This window comes from Cavia porcellus, unplaced genomic scaffold (genome assembly GCF_034190915.1).
Source record: "Cavia porcellus strain 051 isolate PalLab524CR breed Dunkin Hartley unplaced genomic scaffold, mCavPor4.1 scaffold_16, whole genome shotgun sequence".
In the NCBI taxonomy this organism is placed as follows: Eukaryota; Metazoa; Chordata; class Mammalia; order Rodentia; family Caviidae; genus Cavia; species Cavia porcellus.
The window spans coordinates 21,308,542-21,327,854 of record NW_026947499.1 but is presented as its reverse complement, the minus strand read 5'-3'; the positions used below and the strand labels follow the sequence as shown (position 1 = coordinate 21,327,854).

General features: G+C 39.7%; 2 protein-coding genes, 1 long non-coding RNA gene and 1 gene segment (V, D, J or C); 3 read left to right on the top strand and 1 right to left on the bottom strand.

The window, feature by feature from the left end:
• Znf280b (zinc finger protein 280B) overlaps nt 1-12,964 on the bottom strand; it is a 32,117-nt gene extending 19,153 nt beyond the window's left edge. For 4 of the 5 annotated variants that reach the window (XR_010039705.1, XM_063225883.1, XM_063225884.1 and 1 more), the window contains exons 1-2: nt 12,809-12,964; nt 11,980-12,051 (exon numbers count right to left, since the gene is read on the bottom strand). The gene's annotated coding sequence lies outside the window, so the exon portion shown is untranslated. Of the gene's footprint in view, nt 1-11,979; nt 12,052-12,456; nt 12,535-12,808 lie in introns of those variants that run through there. The other variant, XM_063225882.1, reaches the window with a different exon arrangement.
• The window catches only part of LOC111753989 (Ig lambda-1 chain V region S43-like), a 600,738-nt gene that overhangs the window by 42,483 nt on the left and 538,942 nt on the right, over nt 1-19,313 (top strand).
• LOC100723494 (non-POU domain-containing octamer-binding protein-like) lies at nt 6,756-8,621 on the top strand. Its single transcript, XM_063225888.1, has one exon. The coding sequence runs from the start codon at nt 6,836-6,838 to the stop codon at nt 8,309-8,311; it is 1,476 nt and encodes a 491-aa protein (XP_063081958.1). The 5' UTR covers nt 6,756-6,835; the 3' UTR covers nt 8,312-8,621.
• LOC134470668 (uncharacterized) overlaps nt 12,843-19,313 on the top strand; it is a 69,324-nt gene continuing 62,853 nt past the window's right edge. Inside the window, exons 1-2 of one of the 3 annotated variants that reach the window (XR_010039711.1) lie at nt 12,843-13,189; nt 14,936-14,992. This is a non-coding gene — a long non-coding RNA (uncharacterized LOC134470668). The remainder of the gene's footprint in view (nt 13,190-14,935; nt 14,993-19,313) is intronic. The other 2 variants (XR_010039712.1, XR_010039710.1) reach the window with 2 other exon arrangements.

The window sequence follows — 19,313 nt, the reverse complement described above, 5'->3', positions numbered from 1 at the left end:
ATCCAGAATCAATTTCATGGCTTTGCTCTAAACTGATTATAATTTTCTTACACTGGAAAAACAAACTATCAACTAATCGCCAGGTCAAATTATATGTAGAGGACAAGTATTTTTACAAAGGCAGCATAGTGCAACGTTTAAAAGCATGGGCTTTGGACCTAGAAATTAAGCTGGAATCCTCAGCCTGCCATGACTAATTGTTATTTAACAAAAATTTTACTTTTAAGTAAAAGTAAGTGCTTTTTATTATTAATAACAAGCTTGTTATTTCTTTTTTATTTTTTTGAAACAGGGTCTCGCTATGTACAGCAGGCTGGCTTTGAACTGACTTTGTAGCCCAGGCTGGTCTCAAATTTACGGCACTCATTCTGCCTTAGCCTCGCAAGTGCTGGCATTACAGGTGTATCCCACCACAGCTGACCACCTTAGTATTTTCTGAGCACACTAAACCCATTACCTTGCTTAGGCCCCTTATATTTGTTGTTTCCTTTAGTATTAATAGTCTTCATCCAGATACCTGCACAGTTATTCTTTACCATCTTTAGGATTCAGTTGTTCAAGCACTCTTCTCAGTATAATCATAAAATGTTTCAGTCAACCTCTAATCTGTATTGCCAATCTCATTTCTCTTCTCTTTCACCTTTAAGTCATATAACTTTTTATCATGTTATAAACTTCACTTATTGTTCTCACTTCAGCAGCACATACACTAAAACTTTACTTATCTTTGTTTTCCTCATCCAGCACAAGATAAATTCAAAGGGCAGGGACTGTATTTTCTGTTGACACAGAACAGTACCTGAACAACACAGATGCTCAGCAAACAGAGAATTTGCTGAATAGCCTAATGAATTGTAACTTTCACCAGTAACTTTGTGATAGCCACAAACCAGCTTTGCAGGCATCAAGTCTTTTTCTTGAGCAACCTATGAGAGTAGATCTTAGGCCACCAACACTCCTCTGGTTTCTCCTGTCTCCCACTCACATAGTACTGCCACTCCTTCAGACATCCCCCACTTCCTCATTCACTCTCTCTCCGCGAGTCCCTTCCTCGTCAATGACTACATATGTGCTGCCATAATTTAATGACGAATGAATACAGACCACTGGGGAAAATGGTAGCTTCATAGAAATCACAGAAAGCATTTGAATTCCACTCCAGGGGAACTCAGTAAAACAAAAATATTTTTCAGAAAAAGACTTAGTGCAGTAGTAGACCATGTGTTTATATTTAAGGAAGTGAGGTTTAATACTCAGCACTGCAAAACCAAGTAAGTAAACTTCTTTTCATAAATATTTCTAATAAATACTTTTTCTATAGATAAGCTTAGAGTAGTAGAATAGTGTAAAACAAGGTCAATACTAGCGTATATGGTTATGAAGAGAGCAACTGTTAAAATTAGGTTGTTCGCTGGATCAAGAATTTACAGATCCTAAGCTGAGCTTGGTGGCACATGCCTGTGATGACAGGACTCAGGAGGCTGAGGCAGAAGGATCACTGTGAGTCTGAGTCAGCCTGGGCTACACAGTAAGTTCAAGCCCAATCTGCACTACACAGTGAGATTCTGTCACAAAAGGGTGGGGGGCTGTCTTTAGAAATGTGATTAAGGATCTTGAGGTGGAACAAGCAACCTACATATACAGGTAGGCCCCAAAATGCCATTGAAAAATGCCTTCTAAAAAAGCAAAGGTAAATCTCACCTAAATATTAGAAGATGATATGAAGACAGCAGTGGAGATTAGAGTAACAATACCAAAGAACATCACATCCACAGACTGGATAGCACAAGGAATGGATTCTCCCTTATTAGTCTCTCTAGAGAAAGCATAGGACTGCCAACATCCTTCTTGATTTACATCCAGTGAAAGTGATTTGCCTCCAGAACTAAGGCAAAATAAATCTTATAAGCCATCAAAGTTGTAGTAATTTGTTACAGCAGCCCCAAGAAAATAATACAAGAACCACTGCTAATAATCCTTAGGGTGATGAAATGTCCTGGAGTTAGATACTTGTTGGTTTGTTTGGTTTTTTTTTTCCTTTGGGGGAAGGGGGTAACCAGGAATCAAAATCAGGACCCTACACTTGCCAGGTAGGCGCTGCGCTACTGAGCTACATCCCTGGCCCTACATGGTCAGACAATTATATTTCACACTCCATAGGGTGAATTTTATGGGATATGAATTCTATGTCAGCTAGGGGAGGAAAATGTCTAGTAATAATGGGTGATTATTGGATTAAAACAATATGGAAGTCACTGATGACCCTGACAAGGTAGAATGGAAGGATTGCTAACAGAAAATTCAGACAACTCTGAAAACAATTTCCCCTAAAGACAAGCAGATACAAAATAAACAGGAAGAGGATACAATATCAAACAATCGGTTCTGAAGTAAAGAAAAGAATCGAATCAATACATTTGTTATCTAGAGAAACACAAAACCCAAGGGGGAAAAAAAAAAAAACTCACCAGAATAATAATGCTTGAATAAATAAATGTACAAGTAGAGGACTATTCATTTTTCTTTCTTTTTTGGCTTTTTATTTTTTTCTTTTCTTCCTGCTTCATTCTTTTTTTATGAGTGTAAAAGTGGCACTGAACCTCATTGTGAGTGTGGTTCTGTTCTGTTCTTCTTTTTATCTCTTCCATTTATCTTTTTCCCTTCAGCCTTCTGCAGCAATTTCCCCAAATTGGAAAGATCCCCCTTTGACTTTCTAAAGTCTTACTACTTCTCTATTTTCTCCTTACTCTAACATTAAACCCTCAAAGGCAAAATTGACACATTATGGACTTATATCCTGCATACAATTATCTAGTTTGTCTTACATTTTGTTATATTGTGGGAGACAACTTAGGTGACTCCCCTTGAATCAGAACAACTGCTGCAACTTTGATTATATGGAAACTTATTTCCTTATACTGATATGTACAGAGTTGACTATGGTATTTCCTTCTCTCTTCAGTTGGCTCTAAGCATTGCAAATAAAGCTAGCGGAGGTACTGATATGTAATTTCTAAAGCCATCGGATAGTCTCCTGTTTCCATGCATAGTGCTCTTTCTAAAACATGTAAGCACAGTTGGATGTTAGAGCCATCAGCTCCACAAATGTCAACTGGGTATGAGCCTCAAGGTAAAGAAGCTATGACTCCCCAGGGCATAAAAGTTTACATATCAGAAACAGGAAGCTGGGCACGGTGGCTCACGCCTGTAATTCCAGCACTCGGGAGGCTGAGGCAGGATGATCCTTGGGAGTTCGAGAAGAGCCTCGGCTACAAAGTGAGCCCAAGACCAGCCTGAACTGCACAATGAGACCCTGTCTCAAAAAGACGAAAGGAAAGAAAGGAAAGAAAGAAAGAAAGAAAGAAAGAAAGAAAGAAAGAAAGAAAGAAAGAAAGAAAGAGGAAGCAACAGCCTCCTAAAACTATTCAGTTGCTACTTTAATTGGATTATGTACATTGATCCTTCTGCATTTCCTTATCTCTGCATGTTACACACCTGCTTTTCTTCCTACCTGCCCAGCTCAAGTTACTCAGGTAATTCCTGCTATCCTCATTGTCACTATTCCTCAAGCCACTCCCTTCTTCACAAGATAATAAATTCTGGGAAAGGCCTAGGAACTGGGCCTTTGTCCACACATCCTCAAGGGATTGGATTTAGGACCCCTTGGCTGCCTTTAACTTGGAATATGTCTCGATGTCTTTACTATCATCATTGGTTGCATTAGAGGTAGTAGATTGGAATTAACTTGCTGGGCTTCCAATAACGTTTCAATAGGATTACAAATACAACTTTTTGGATTATGAGGAAGATCAGAAAAGGGATTACAAAACTTGGATGACTATACACAATATTTGGGATTACAATATTATATAATCACAAATCTAGTTCATATGATTAAAAGTCACCAATGAATGTTATTCGTACCATTATAGCCAAAATGGACATAATTGTTCTAAATAGCTATTGGTTCTCATAATCCATGACTGAGATTAACAAAGGGTCACACAAAATATGGTGGCACAGTGTCAAAGAACTAGGAACTCGGCCAAACAAAGCAACAACTTCTCATCTCCAACAAACTGAAGAGGTAAGATCTTCCAACAGATTCAAAACCTAAAAACCAGCTACCCCTGGATAATAACTCAGAAGTAATGATCATCTAAATACTACCAATAAAGCAACCCACTATAGGTGACTTACAAGCACCATCCCTGGAATTAATAATAAAAAACAGAAAATAAAATGAGAAGACACAAGCAAGATACAAGGTAAGACATTCAGTTCACTAATGACAAACGCAGAGGCAATGAAATGGGACATTCCGAAAGTGCCCTCACCCTCAAGGTCGCTCTAAAGTGGAAACTTAATGAGGCCTTGGAAAAAATGAAATCAGAAATAGTCTCTCAGATAAATACAGAGATTACCAAAATATACTGCATAGCAATGTTAGGAGTAAACATGGATCCCCCCCCCCAAAAAAAAAAAATAAAACAGATGAGCTTAAGCAAATTATGGAAGCTTAGCACAGGAAAGAAATGGAATCCATAAAGCAGATTCAAGCAGATGTCCAGGAGAATAAAAACTCCACGGAAAATATTTGAAGCCAATTAGGCCAACAGAAGAATAAGATCTCAGATATTGCAGACAGGCGTGCAGTTAGTGACCAGGAAAAGAAAGAGTTCTCAAAAATAGCACAGGACCATGAAAAATCAATCAAGCAACTGCTAGATGAGACAAACAAGAATAACTTAAGACTAACTGGAGTCAATAAACAAGCAGGAGATACTACAAATGATATTTAAAAAATGTTCACAGACATTATGACATAAAACTTTTCTGGTAGAGAAAAAGAATTTGACACATAGATAAACCATACAGATTTCCAGTTAGTAATGATCAAATTAAAAAAAAATCTACAGCCAAGCATATCACAGTCAAGATTCCAGAAACTCAACACAAAAATAGAATCCTAAAAGTTGTTAGAGAAAAGAATCAAGTCATCTATAAAAGAAAACCCATCAAAATTACAGCTGACTTCTCAGCAACAAACTCTCAAGTCAAGGAGGGTGTGGAATGAAGTACTCCAAATTCTAAAAGAAAACACTTTCAACCCAAATTGATGTGCCCTGCAAAACTATCTTTCTAAATTTATGGAGAAATAAGATATTTCCACAACAAAGAACTTCAGAGGAAATTAATGACCATCAAACCAGCACTCCAAAATGTTCTACAGGACATTCTAGAAAGAGATAATAAGGACTACAGCTGTATGAACCCTAACAGAAGGAATCCACAAGGAGAGGCGAACAATTAGAGGAAAGGGAAAAATAAAAAGTAGGAGCCAGCAACAGTAAAATAACATGACAAGGACAAGTCATACAAACTAGTAATAACCATCAATGTTAATGGTTTTAATTCACCAGTCAGGAGACACAGACAGGCACAATGTATCAAGAGCAAGATCCAACAATATGCTGCATATAAGAAACATTTAATTCAAAAATTCACAGACTGAAAGTCAAAGGATGGAAAACAATACCCCATGCAACAGGAACCCAGAAAAAAAGCAGGAGTAGCTATTCCATTTGCAGACAAAGCAAATTTCAAGCCAAGAAGAATTAAGAGATTAAGAGAGATAAAGATCACTACATCTTTGTAAAAGGAACAGTCCAGGAGGAAGAGACAGCAAGCATAAATATATATACAACTAATACCAGCGTACCCAATTATAAAAAACAATTACTAACGGACATGAAAAATCAAGCAACCCCTAATACAATTGTATTGGGAGACCTCAATACCCTATTGTAACAAAAAGATCAATCAAACAAAAAAATCTATCATGAAATATTAGAACTAAATCAAACTTTTGAAGAAAAGGACTTAGTAGATGTCTATAGAGTGTTCCACCCCACAACACCAGAAAACACATTCTTCTTAGCTACACACAGGACATTCTCCAAAACAGACCATACACTGGCTCGTAAAACATACTTAAATAAATGCAAAGGAATTGAAATTATCCCATGCATATTATCAGACCACAGTGCAATGAAATTGGATACTATGACAAAGGAAACCACAAGAACTTGATAAATATACAGAAATTAAACAGCACCCTACTGAACAACCAATGAATCACAGATGAAATTAAAGAAGAAATTAGACAGTTTTTACAGTTGAATGATAATGACAATACAACATACAGGGACTTGTTTGACACAATAAAAGCAGTCTTAAAAGGGAAACTTTTAGCCGTACATATCCGTATCAGGAAAACAGAGCAAGCACACATAAACAACTTAATGTTGAACCTGAAACTTCTAGAAAAAGAATAGCAAGCTAAGCCAGAAATTTGCACAAGGGAGGAAACTATAAAGATCAGAGCACAAAAATTAACATACTGTAAACTAAAAAAAAAGCACAAAGAATCAGTGAATCAAAGGGCTGATTCTTTCAAAGATTAAATAAAATTGACAAAGCCTTAGTCAACATTATCAAAAAAAAATTAAAAAAGGAAGAAAAGCCTCATAGCCACACAATTAGGAATGAAAAGGGTGAAATCACTATTAATAGACCCTGCAGAAATCCATAAAATCATCTATAGATAGCTACTTTGAAGATTTATATTCTAATAAGATGGAAAATGCAAAGAAAGTAAACAGACTCTTAGATACAAACAAATCATCAAAGCTGAATCAGGAAGATATAAAAATCCTAAAGAAGCCAGTATCAAGAAATTAAATTAGGTCGCGCGCTCTTTTCTCAGGACGGTGGAGCCTGTGTAGCGTCGCTGTTACTCTGAGGAGAAGATTGTCGGTATTAGGGTGTAAAAATGCAGAGCAATAAAACTTTTAATTTGGAGAAGCAGAACCATACTTCCAGGAAGCATCATCAACATCACCACCAGCAGCACCACCAGTCACAGCCGCAGCAGCAGCCGCAGCCGCAGCCACAGCCACAGCAGCAGGCACAGCAGCAGCCACAGCAGCAGCCGCCACCACCACCACCACCGATACCTGCAAATGGGCAACAGGCCAGCAGCCAAAATGAAGGTTTGACTATTGACCTGAAGAATTTTAGGAAACCAGGAGAGAAGACCTTTACCCAACGTAGCCGTCTCTTTGTGGGGAATCTTCCCCCGGATATCACTGAGGAGGAAATGAGGAAACTATTTGAAAAATATGGGAAAGCAGGAGAAGTTTTCATTCATAAGGATAAAGGCTTTGGCTTTATCCGCTTGGAAACACGAACCCTTGCGGAGATTGCCAAAATGGAGCTCGATAATATGCCCCTCCGTGGAAAACAACTGCGTGTGCGCTTTGCCTGCCATAGTGCATCCCTTACAGTCCGAAACCTTCCTCAGTATGTGTCCAATGAGCTACTGGAAGAAGCCTTTTCTGTGTTTGGCCAGGTGGAAAGGGCTGTAGTTATTGTGGATGATCGAGGAAGGCCCTCGGGAAAAGGCATTGTTGAGTTCTCAGGGAAGCCAGCTGCACGGAAAGCTCTTGACAGATGCAGTGAAGGATCTTTCCTGCTAACCACATTTCCTCGGCCTGTGACTGTGGAGCCTATGGACCAGTTAGATGATGAAGAAGGACTTCCAGAAAAACTTGTTATAAAGAACCAACAATTTCACAAGGAGCGAGAGCAGCCACCTAGATTTGCACAACCTGGCTCCTTTGAATATGAGTATGCCATGCGCTGGAAGGCACTTATTGAGATGGAGAAGCAGCAGCAGGATCAAGTGGACCGCAATATCAAGGAAGCTCGTGAGAAGCTAGAGATGGAGATGGAGGCTGCTCGCCATGAGCACCAGGTTATGCTGATGAGGCAAGATTTGATGAGACGCCAAGAAGAACTTCGGAGAATGGAAGAGCTGCATAACCAAGAGGTCCAAAAACGAAAGCAACTGGAGCTCAGGCAGGAAGAGGAGCATAGGCGCCGTGAAGAGGAAATGCGGAGGCAACAAGAAGAGATGATGCGGCGACAGCAGGAAGGATTCAAGGGAACCTTCCCTGATGCGAGAGAACAAGAGATTCGGATGGGCCAGATGGCTATGGGAGGTGCTATGGGCATAAACAACAGAGGCGCCATGCCCCCTGCTCCTGTGCCGGCTGGTACCCCAGCTCCTCCAGGACCTGCTACTATGATGCCAGATGGAACATTGGGACTGACCCCACCAACAAGTGAACGCTTTGGCCAAGCTGCTACAATGGAAGGAATCGGGGCAATTGGTGGAACCCCTCCTGCATTCAACCGTGCAGCTCCTGGAGCTGAATTTGCTCCAAACAAACGTCGCCGATACTAATAAAGTTGCAGTGTCTAGTTTCCTGAGACCCTTAAAAGAAGGAACCCTTTTGGACTAGCCAGAATTCTAACTTGAAAAAGTGTTAGGGATTCCTCCCAATAGTTAGGTCTTCCCTGCCTGGTACTACTCTAAGGGAGTATGCTGGAGGCAGAGGGCAAGGGAGGGGTGATATTTAACGAATCAGTTCTGTGTGGTATATTGTTTAATCAATTTCTGTGTGATGCATTCCTGAAATTTCAAATATAATTAATTGTTGAAGGCCTGGGGCAACCATGACAATGGTTCCTTGGAGTCCTGTTAATCTTGATCATTCCGGTTTTTTGTCCATTGTGTTTTATTTGCTTTCTACACCCCTCACTCCAGAGACACTGCCACATATACCACAAAAACCAAACATCTCCATCTCCCAGTGACCTTAGCCCCATTGCTCCATTTGCTCCCAGATGAGGATTCAGGCAAATGTCCACAGAGGTCACAGACAGCTTATGTGTGTTCTGTTATATCCCATATATTATCCTTTCATGTAGTAAAGACATTTTCTCTTAGAGATTTTCCTTTTAGTATATCTTAAAAAAATTCTTGTGTTAACTTGCCTCCATGTTTTCCTTGGGTAAGAACGTCCTAGGAATGACCCTTTTATGTCCATGATGTTGCTCTTCACAGCTTTTCTTGATAGGCTTAGTACAATCTTGGGAACAGGGTTGCTGTATGCTGAAGGTCTGACAGTAGCTCTTAGCCTTGCCTATCTTAGATAAGTATGCTGTGCATTTTTATTGGTGTACCATGTTTGATTTATCCCTGATACCTTAAATTTGGAGTTTTCTGAGAAGTGGAGTGGTAATACAGCATCAACTTATTAAAGTACATTTTAAGCCTTTAAAAAAAAAAAAAAAGAAATTAAATTAAAGATGCAATTAAAAACCTATCAACAAAAGCCCAGGCCCTGACAGATTCACTGCTGAATTGTACAAGAAACTTAGAGACGACCTAACACCAATACTTCTCAATATCTTTAATGAAATTGAACAGGAAGCAATACTTCCAAATTCATTCCTGGAAGCAAGTACTACCCTATTATCAAAACCACAGAAGGACCCAATTAAAAAAGAGAATTACAGGCCAATCTCCCTAATGAACATAGATGCAATAATCCTCAGTAAGATATTGGCAAACAGACTGCAGCAAATCATCAAGATTATACACCATGACCAAGTGGAATTCATCTCAGAGGTGGTTCAACATATATAAATCTATAAATGTAATATACCATATTAACAGAGTCAAAGACAAAAACCATATAATCATCTCAATACATGCAAAAAAAAAAAAAGCTTTTGACAAAGTTTAGCACCCATTCATGATTTTAAAAAAACCGTACAAGAATTATGATAGTCTCTACCTCACTCTGATAAAAACCAGTTATAATAAACCTACAGCCAGCATCACACTAAAGGAACAAAACTGAAAGCTTTCAGTCTAAAATAAGGGACAAGACAAGGCTGTCCACTGTCACCACTCTTTATTCAACATAGTCCTGAAAACTTTAGCTGGAGCAAGTAGACAAGAGAAGGAAATAAAAGGAATAGAGATAGGAAAGGAGTGAGTTAAATCATCATTATTTACAGATGACATGCTACTTTACTTAAAACTCCACCGAAAGACTTCTAGATTTAATAAGCAAATTCAGTAGCTTAGTTGGTTACAAAATCAACACTCAAAAATCAGTCGCCTTCTTGTACACAAATAACAAACTCATTCAGGAAGAAATCAGGGAAACAATACCTTTTACAACAGCACCCAAAGAAATGAAATATCTAGGAATCAATCTAACAGGATGTAAAATACCTTTACAGTAAAAGACCTCTATTGAAAACTACAGTACTCTAAAAAAGGAGACTGAAGAGGGTATTAGAAAATGGAGAGCTTCAGCTGGGGATTTAGATCAGTGGCATAAGTGCCTGCCTGGCAAGTTCGAGGTCGTGAGTTTGATCCCTGGTACCAACAAAAAAAATGGGGAGCTTTCCCTTGCTCTTGGGGAGGAAGATATAGTAAAAATGGCCATACTTCGAAAACTGTTACACAGATTCACCACAATCCCAATCAAAATTCCAATAGCAACTCTCATAGAATTAGAGAAAACAATTCAAAAATTCATCTGGAATCAGAAGAGACCTAAAATAGCAAAGGAAATCCTGGGCAACAGACAAGACTGGGGCATCACAATCCCTGACTTGAAATTATACTATAAAGCTAGCACGATAGCATAATAATAATAATAATAAAGTGTGGTACTGGCAAAAAGAAACAGACCTGAAGATCAATGGAACAAATTAGAAGATGCAGAAACAACACCAGACACACTAATCCACCTTATCTTTAACAAAGGAGCCAAACACATTCACTGGAAGAAACACAGCCTCTTTAATAAGATGGTGCTGGAAAAACTGGCTCTATACATGTTGAAGATTAAAACTGGACTCATATCTAGAGTAGTACCCTAAATATCATGCCCTAAATATCATGCCCATTGTCTCATTCCTTTGGGCTATTTGCGGGACTGGGGATCTAGGCACAGATCCCAACATGCAACTTATTCCCCTTTTGGCATCTTCCTAAAAAAATTAAAAACATCATACAACAGTGATTTATGTGCACCCACGTTTACAGCAACACAATTTGTAATAGCCAGATCTTGGAAACAACCTAAATGCTCACCCACTGAGGAATGGATGAAAAAAGATGTGGCATTTTTATACAAGGGTACTACTCAGCGACAAAGAAGGATAAACTGGAGACTTTTTTATAGGTAAATGGATGCAACTTGAGAACATACTCATTAATGAAATAAGATACATGTCTTAACATTGTATTGTTTCATTGCCATGAGAAGCTGAAAGAAAAAAACATGTACATGCATATTAAAAGCAGTTAAGATAGTTAAACTACTGATTTTCTGAGTTCACTAAAGAGAAAGATTTGTGCTGGTGTCAAGACAATTGAATGCAGAAGTCTTGTACCCTAAATGATTTGACATGACAATGCACAGTGTATGTACTATTGTTGCCCCTTGATTGAAATGTTTTGAAATTTTGTTATAGTTTTTTTTTTCTTCTTGAAATAAAATGATTTAGAAAAAAGAAAAGCTCTTCCACTCTAGTGCATTAGCTAAAACTTTAGGGTATGTATATCAATTCACTTTAGCCTCAAGACAGCACCAAATAACTAAACACCTATGATTCCTTTTTTATCCACCATTTCATTTTCCTTTGTAGTAGGAAACATTTTAAAGAGCCCGCGAATTACTTAAATAGTGTGGCATGGTGGCACACAACTATAACCCCAGCACTCTAAGGGGCTGAGGCAGGAGGATCCTAATTTCAAGCCCAACTGCTTGGCCAATTTAGAGATTTAGCAAAATCTTGTCCCAAAAGGGATGTGGGCACGGGCGCTGGCAACATAGTTAAATGAAAAACCCTGGGTTTAAGCCCCAATACTGAATGGGGGGGGGGGCGTTTTTAAAAATAAGCGATTGGCTTGAATGTATCACACACATCCAGATTGCCCCAAGATATGCTAAATAGTAATGTTTTAGCAAGAAAGAGAACACAAAAAAAGCTTAAGAAAAAAAGATACAAACTTGATCTCTATTATAGAGACCTTTCTCTTACCCTGCTCTATCCTGGACTGAAACTTTTAAGATCTTGGGATGTTTCCAGCAGGATATCACATCTTTGAGGTCACTAGAGAGAAAAGTATTCGGGTTATTTACATGTCAAAAGAATAGAACTCTAACCAGAGCCTAAAACCCCCTTTTGAATGCCCCATTTATTAACTATCTTATATTTAACCAAGCAAGAGAACTGAGACCATTTCTCCCAAAACCATTCCTCCAATCTACCTTCCCTCAGTACAGAAAACACGCCCCCTATACACTACCCAAATCAAAACTGGGCGTAGAGGTTTTCAATAGGGTCCGGAAAAGCTTGCACAGATACGAAACATAAGGCGATGCAACATAGGAGCGAAACCAATAAATAAAGTGTTTCAAAAGCCTGAAAGGTTGGGGTCGTATAAGCTGTCTAGAATGGGGTATGGTGCGGTGGTTAGGAAAGTGCTTTACGATGTTTAAGACGATTAAACATTACCAAGAGACCACGCAGGGCCAGGGCCAGGGCCAGGAGCAGGGCCCGGGCCGGGGCCGGGGCCGGGGCTGGAGCCGAGGCCGGGGTCGGGGTCGGAGGCTGGGGCGGGTAGGGAGGGTTGGACTGACCCCTACCCCAGGCCAGGGCGCAGGGTGCGGAAGGACCGCGCGGCGCTGAGACCGGGGCCGGGAGGTGAGGGGGCGCGGGGCGCGTGTCTTCCCGAGGACCGCAGCCCGGAGGCCGCTCGGCCAGCGCAGGCGCCGCGCACCAGGTGTCCGAAACGCCGCGCGTTGCGGCCGCCCACCCGCCCGCCCCCGCTGCGGGAACGCAGAGCCACGCCACGCCCCGTTCTTACCAGTCTCCGCCGCTCCCGCGAAGCAGCGGCGTGGCACCCGCCCGAGCAGCGCTCCTCGGGCAGAGCCTGAGGCCACGCCACCTCCTCAAGCTCACACAGCCTGCGGCAGCCCGCGAGCCTCCGCACGCGCGCCCAGGACGGCCTGTGATTGGCTGCCAGGTGCGGGTGCAAGGTCGGGCAGGCGGGGCGCATGCGCAGGCTGTGGCGCCGGTGGTGGTCACTGCAGGCCAGGTGTCCGGCCCAGAGGAGCAAAGGCGGTGGAAATCCCTCAAAGCCCCTAGAAGGAGCTTGAGCCGGCCAGCGATCTGGTGCAGCTCAGACCACAGCATTGGGCTTCCAGTCCACCTGACCCACTTGAAATAAAGCTGCTGTAATCCTCAGGTGTGGACCTTTTTCTATGAAAGTACTACCTGACTAGTCCATGCTTCAGGAATTTGGAATTTAGAAGCAGAAGAAAAACTGACCTTAAACCCCATCTTCTTGAAGCAACATCTAGAACGACTCCAGTCCAGCCTGCCTTAAAAAGAATATATATATTTCTTTTTAAGATTTCAGTGAACTGGACGGAGGTGGGGGGGGGGGGTGTTAGCTCAGCGGCATAAGTGCCTGCTAGGCAAACGTGAGGCCGTGAGTTTGATCACCCACCGGCACAAAACAAAACACACAAACAGATTTCACTGAACTAAGAACAGATTTTAGCGGGACCTGATAGTGCAGGTTTGTAATCTCAGCACTCGGAAGGCTGAAGCAGGAGGATCACCAGGAGTTCAAGAGGCCAGCCTAAATTACATAATAAATAGCGAGTTGAAGACCAGCCTGAGCTATATAGCGAGACCATGCCCCCAAAAATAAAATTAAAAAAATAAAAACAAAACCAGAGAGATCATGTGATGGCGCTTGCATGTGGGAGGCTGAGGCAGGAGGATCACAAATTAAAGCCAAGCCTGGGCAGCTATGTGAATACCGTGGTTTCAATTCCCCAACCCCCAATACCAGAAAAGAAAACAAGATTTTACTTTTATTTTTTTTTCTTTGTTGTCCCTTACCATCCCCACAGTGCTGAGGATGAACTGAGGAAGAAGTGAGCTACATCCCCGCCCCATTTTTATTTTGTTTTAAAATTTGAGTCTTACTAAGTCACCGAGTTGCCCAGCTGGGCTCCAATTTTTTATCCTCCTGTGTCAGCTTCCCAGAGTGCTGGGGTAAGTTTTTTATTTTGTTTTTTGTTTTATTTTTAATTGGTGGGAAAAAATGCAAAGAAGAATATCATTAAAATTATATGAAATTCAAACATATGTGTTCATACAGTTTTATTGGAATACAACATGCCTGTGCCTTTAAACGTTGTGTTTTTTACAACAGTAAAATTTATTAATTGCCAGAGACCATATACAATATTTACTACTTTGTCCTTTGCAGGAAATATTTTCTCACAGATTTTATTTGGAACTTTTGATGTTTTCTTAAATGACTAAGTCTGTTAGAAGTTTTAGCAATTTTTTTTAGAAATAAAAAGGTTTTCATCTGGTTAATCTCTAGTGTTATTTTTTCTTCTGTTTTTTTTTCCTTACATTCCTTACTATCTTCTGCTATCCTGTGCCTATAGGCTTGCTTTCTTGCTCTGCTCTAAAACATTTTTTAGTTAGTGCTTAATCCGTTTGGAAACTTATTTTTCTAGTATTAAGTGCTGTAAGTTATCTTTCACTGCCAATTTAACTGTGTCCTACAACTTTTGCTTGGCAAGAATTTCATTCTCTTTCAATTTCAAGTACATCCTAATTGACCTAATGATTTTCTTTTTAACACAAGGATTTGTTATTTATTTTAAAAGTCTATGAGATTTTAAAAAACTGGTCTTTTATCAATTTCTAATATGATTGTATTATACATATTCTAAATATTACCCATTGAAATCAAGGTTTGTGTTTGGTAAAATATACCATAATCAAAATGAAGGGATCACAGATGTAGAGATTTATAAAGTTTATTATGTGTGGGAAATGATTTCCTTTTGGCTGCACAAAATTTCTGATATCAAAAAAATAGTATTCACCATAAATACTATAGCCTAGCTGAAAGCTTTATTCAAGTTTCACTAGTTTTTCCACTAACCTTCTTCTGTTTCAGATTCCCATCTAGGATTTATTGAACTTCTGCTAATCACTGTTTCCTTAGCCTTCTCAGGTAAGTGACAGTTTCTTAAACTTCTCTGTTTTTTTGTGACCTTGACAGTTTTAAGAAATAAGGGTCAGGTATTCTGCAGTAAATCCTCATGGTTATACTGAGAGGTTTAAAAAAATATCACAAATATGACATGTGATTCTTAACATCAAAATTAAGGACACCTGTTCAATATGACTTATGACTGCTTTCCTCAAGATAAATTTCACTTTTTTTCCCTTTTCATAGTCTAGTCTTTGGAAGCAAGTCCGGTACTTTCCTCCAACACTCAGGAGGGGCCTAAGGTTTCATTGAGAGAAAAGTGTACAACTAACTTGTAATTCTTTGTAAAGACTTGCTTCTTTTAAACTTTTCTTTCTTTTTGAATATGATCCTCAGGTGACTGTTCAGAATGTTTGAAATAACTGGTTTTGAATTTGCAATCACCTTGACATTTAAAAGAATTTGTAATCACCTTTTAAAGATTTGTTTCTTTTAACTAATGAAAAATAAATAAAATTTAAAATTCAGTACCTCATTTCAGAAGCTCAGAGGCCACGTGAACCAAATGGGCTGTAGCAGATGCCAAACCATCTGTAATCTGATGGCAGTTCATCATTGTAGTCTATAACAGTGCTGACTTAAATTTTTAACCTTTCTTCTTTTTACGTGCAATTAGCATCCCTATGCGTCTATGGGGACTGGTTCCAGAATCGCATGCAGAGATCAAATCTGGGGATGCTCAAGTCCCTGTTTAAAATGATGCAATATATGCCTGTAACCTACAACATCCTCCTGTATAATTTAAATTATTTTTAGATTACTAGTTATACCTAATACAATGTAAAGGCTGTATAAATAGTTGTTACAGTGTATTTTTTAGGGGAAAATGGCAAAAAAGGAAATATCTTTGCTTGTTTAATACTAACACATTTTTTACAAACATTTTAGCCCACGATTGATTGAATCTATGGATCTGGAATCCATAGAAACAGAGAGCATTTTTTTAGAGATAGAAAGTTCCATAAATTGCTTTACCTCCATCTCATAAATTTTTGTAATTATTTTCTACAATACTTGGTCAGTGCTTATTACAGAAATAGATTTAATGCAAGATATACACATATATAAGAATTTACAAGATTAGCTCACAATGGCTGCCCACAAAGTCAGTGGAAGGGCTGACAAAAGGGCTGCCTAAGAGCCAACGATCCAAAGGCTGAGTCTAAGGCCTGGAGCTCACTGTAATGTCCCATTTGAGTCCACCTCTAGATACCAAAGTTTCTGCACTGTAAGCCGACCAAGGGAAAGGTGAAGACTTAGGGCTGGGGATTTAGCTCAGTGGCATAAGTGCCTGCCTTGCAAGCAGACAGACATGAGTTCAATCCCTGGTACCAATTAAAAAAAAGTAGAAGGTGAAGACTGGAGCTCTTCTGAAAAAACAGAAGCAAAAAACAGAATGAACCTTCCTTCTTTGTTTCCCTCTTACACCATTGAAGCAACAAATCAACTCAGAAGGGTCTTCTGTCTTCAGTAAATCACTCAGCCACATCCAGAACTATTGTGATCTAATTTAGTTGGGCATTTCTTACTCAGTTTGACATAGTCAGTTAACTATCATGATCACTAAATTTGACATTTTCCTTTCTCTACTAAGACCTTTAGAAAACCTCTGGACTATTAAGAATAAAACTGGGGCCAGCGTGAAGTAAGTAAAGGCACAACATGAAGGAGGCCCTCTCTCACTCTGGAATCACAGACATGGCACTTTTACTCCTTAGACTCCCCGCTAGTCTCAGCCCTGTTTAGCTGTATTACCTAATTTCCAAATTTCAGAGTTTGGTCTTTGAATTTTGGGTTTGGGTGCTTTGTTTTATTGTCTATTTTGTTTGTTGGGAGTGATGAAACAGGGTTTCCCTATGTAGTTCGGCCTGGCCTTGAAATCACTCAGCAGCCCAGGCTGGCTTCAAATTCATCACAGTCCTTCTGCATAAGCCTCCCAAATGCTGGGATTACAGGCATGCACCACCACGCCTGACCAATTTTTTTTTACATTAGCTTTCTGTATTAATTTTTAGCTCAGTCTCTCTATGGTCAGTGGGTAGATACAAAAAGCCTCTTGGATAACATCAACATTAATGGTGAACTATTGCATCATATTTAAGAATAAGACATGTGCATCCACAGTAACCACTTCAGCTCATCAGAGTTCCAAGAACAGCCAAGGCAGTTTTGAACTGTACTGTTGAAAAAATAAACTACCACTGATATAAACTTACAAAAAGCTCCAACACCAAGTGTGGTGGTGCACACCTGTAATTCCAGCACTTGGAAGGTGAGGATCTTTACAAATTCCAGACCAGCTCCTGGGTTACAAAGTGAGCTCAAGGCTGGCCTGAGCTGCATAACAAGACCCTGTCTCAAAAAAAAAAAAAAAAAAAAAAAAAAAAAAGCTCCAGTAACTTAAGACACTGTGGAATTAGAGCAAAGAGAACTGGATGAATGGAGTAGAACAGACTCCAAAAACACACGTGCAGTCATAGCTGGTGTACACAAAGTTTCCAGGGAAGTACAGAGAGATAAGAGTGGTCTTTAGTAAATGGTCCTAGTTAATACATATGCATATGAAAAAGGTTTATCACACAACAGATAATCAATTTGAAATAGTTTATATAAAACTCCTTATGAAAGATTAATTATTGTAGAAAAAAACACAGGAAGAATATTGAAGTCCTTAATAGGTAGAAATTTATTAAATAATGCATGAAAAACCAAACTTTATGTATAGATATATGAATCAGTCTTACAGATCAAGACATGAAAAATTTATTTTTCCCCAGCAATTTGTTAATAACCTTTCCACTTGACAGCCCATTTGAAAAGATGGGAGGTAACAAGTTCAGTGGCACTTCAATCAAGAAGACATTTCAGTAGTGAATGACCATATGAAAATGTTTTCAAGATCATTACTCATCCAAAAAATGCAAATTAAAGCCACAGTGTGATACCACTACAACTCTATTCAAAGGGCACTAAATGAAAGGACTGACAGTACCATGTTATGAATCTGTAGCAATGAAATTCCCAATATTAGTGTGGGAATATTAATTGTTTCAGTCACTCTTGGGGAAGTTTTTGGCAGAATCTACACTAAAAAGCTGAATATATATAATCCCAGTACTTCTTGTAACTGCCATCCAAATGACTAAGTATGTCTATCACAATACACTTGTAAGCTCATAGTGTTACAGATAGCTCAGTTAGAGAGAAATTTAAGTCAGAGGGATTGAGTCCTTGAGGGAGTCAGCACAGAAGGTGAGATAAAGATTGTGACTGGAGGGGAATCTAAAGAGATCGGGGCCTGGAGACAAAGATGCAGGCCTCCCTACTGCAATTTGAGATTATACTGTAATTAACCCCACTGGGCCCAGTGGGCCCAGCTAGGCATCAGACACATAAGTGGGTGACCAGAACACCTGGACTCATTGCTGTCCAAAAGTGCCTTTGTTTTTTCCATGCACCGTACCCACATGACTCGTTTTCCTACTGGATCAATATTAGCTAAGTAATTATACTCATAATCCTTTAGGTTGTAGTTTGATCTGTGTTGTACATACCTTGTGATTGTGTTGCATAAATTACTGTTAACAAAAAGCCTCAGTAACCACCCACTTGGGACCCCTCCTGGGAATCCAGGAGTTGTTCTTATTTCCAATAAAACACTCTTAACTGTTTGAGAGCGTTGAAGCTGAATACACGAGCAGAGATGTGGTGTGGCCCAGGCATGGCTGAATCAAGAATGAGGAGACACCTCAGGGGTCAGGATAAACCATAGCTGGGGCCACCTAGAGACTTTCTGGATGTTTCTTTAATTAGCATCTGTCTGTTGCTCTGAGGGATCCTTGAACCCTTCCCAAGATCCTGTTCAGGTTTCCCCCATTGTCCACTCAACTCCTTGCTTGTTCTGATTAAATACGGGTTGCCCAAAATCAGTCAGTCAGCGGAGCGGGCTAACAGAGTTATGATCCCTGTTGAAGACTGCATTCCTGCAGCCCTGAAGACCATGCTGCATGTCTCACTCCTTTGAGCCTTCGTCCGGCACCCACTAGGGGTTTGGGGTGTAGGTACAGACCCCAACACTTAACTTCCTTTTTTAGTCTGCAACTTCATTCCTCAATGTTATGAGACCGCAAACTCAGCACATTTGCAATTTAACAGGTTGGATGTTATATTCCCCTATCAATGGTAGCTTTATTCTAAATAGCCATGAAATCAGCCCCAAAGCCCATCATAGTAAGGCAGATATATAAAACTGTGTCATATTCATTCAGTGGAATTCTACCCA

What these genes read in the sequence shown, in the direction of transcription:
- LOC100723494 (XM_063225888.1), top strand. Translation starts at nt 6,836, where the DNA reads ATGCAGAGCAATAAAACTTTTAATTTGGAGAAGCAGAACCATACTTCC.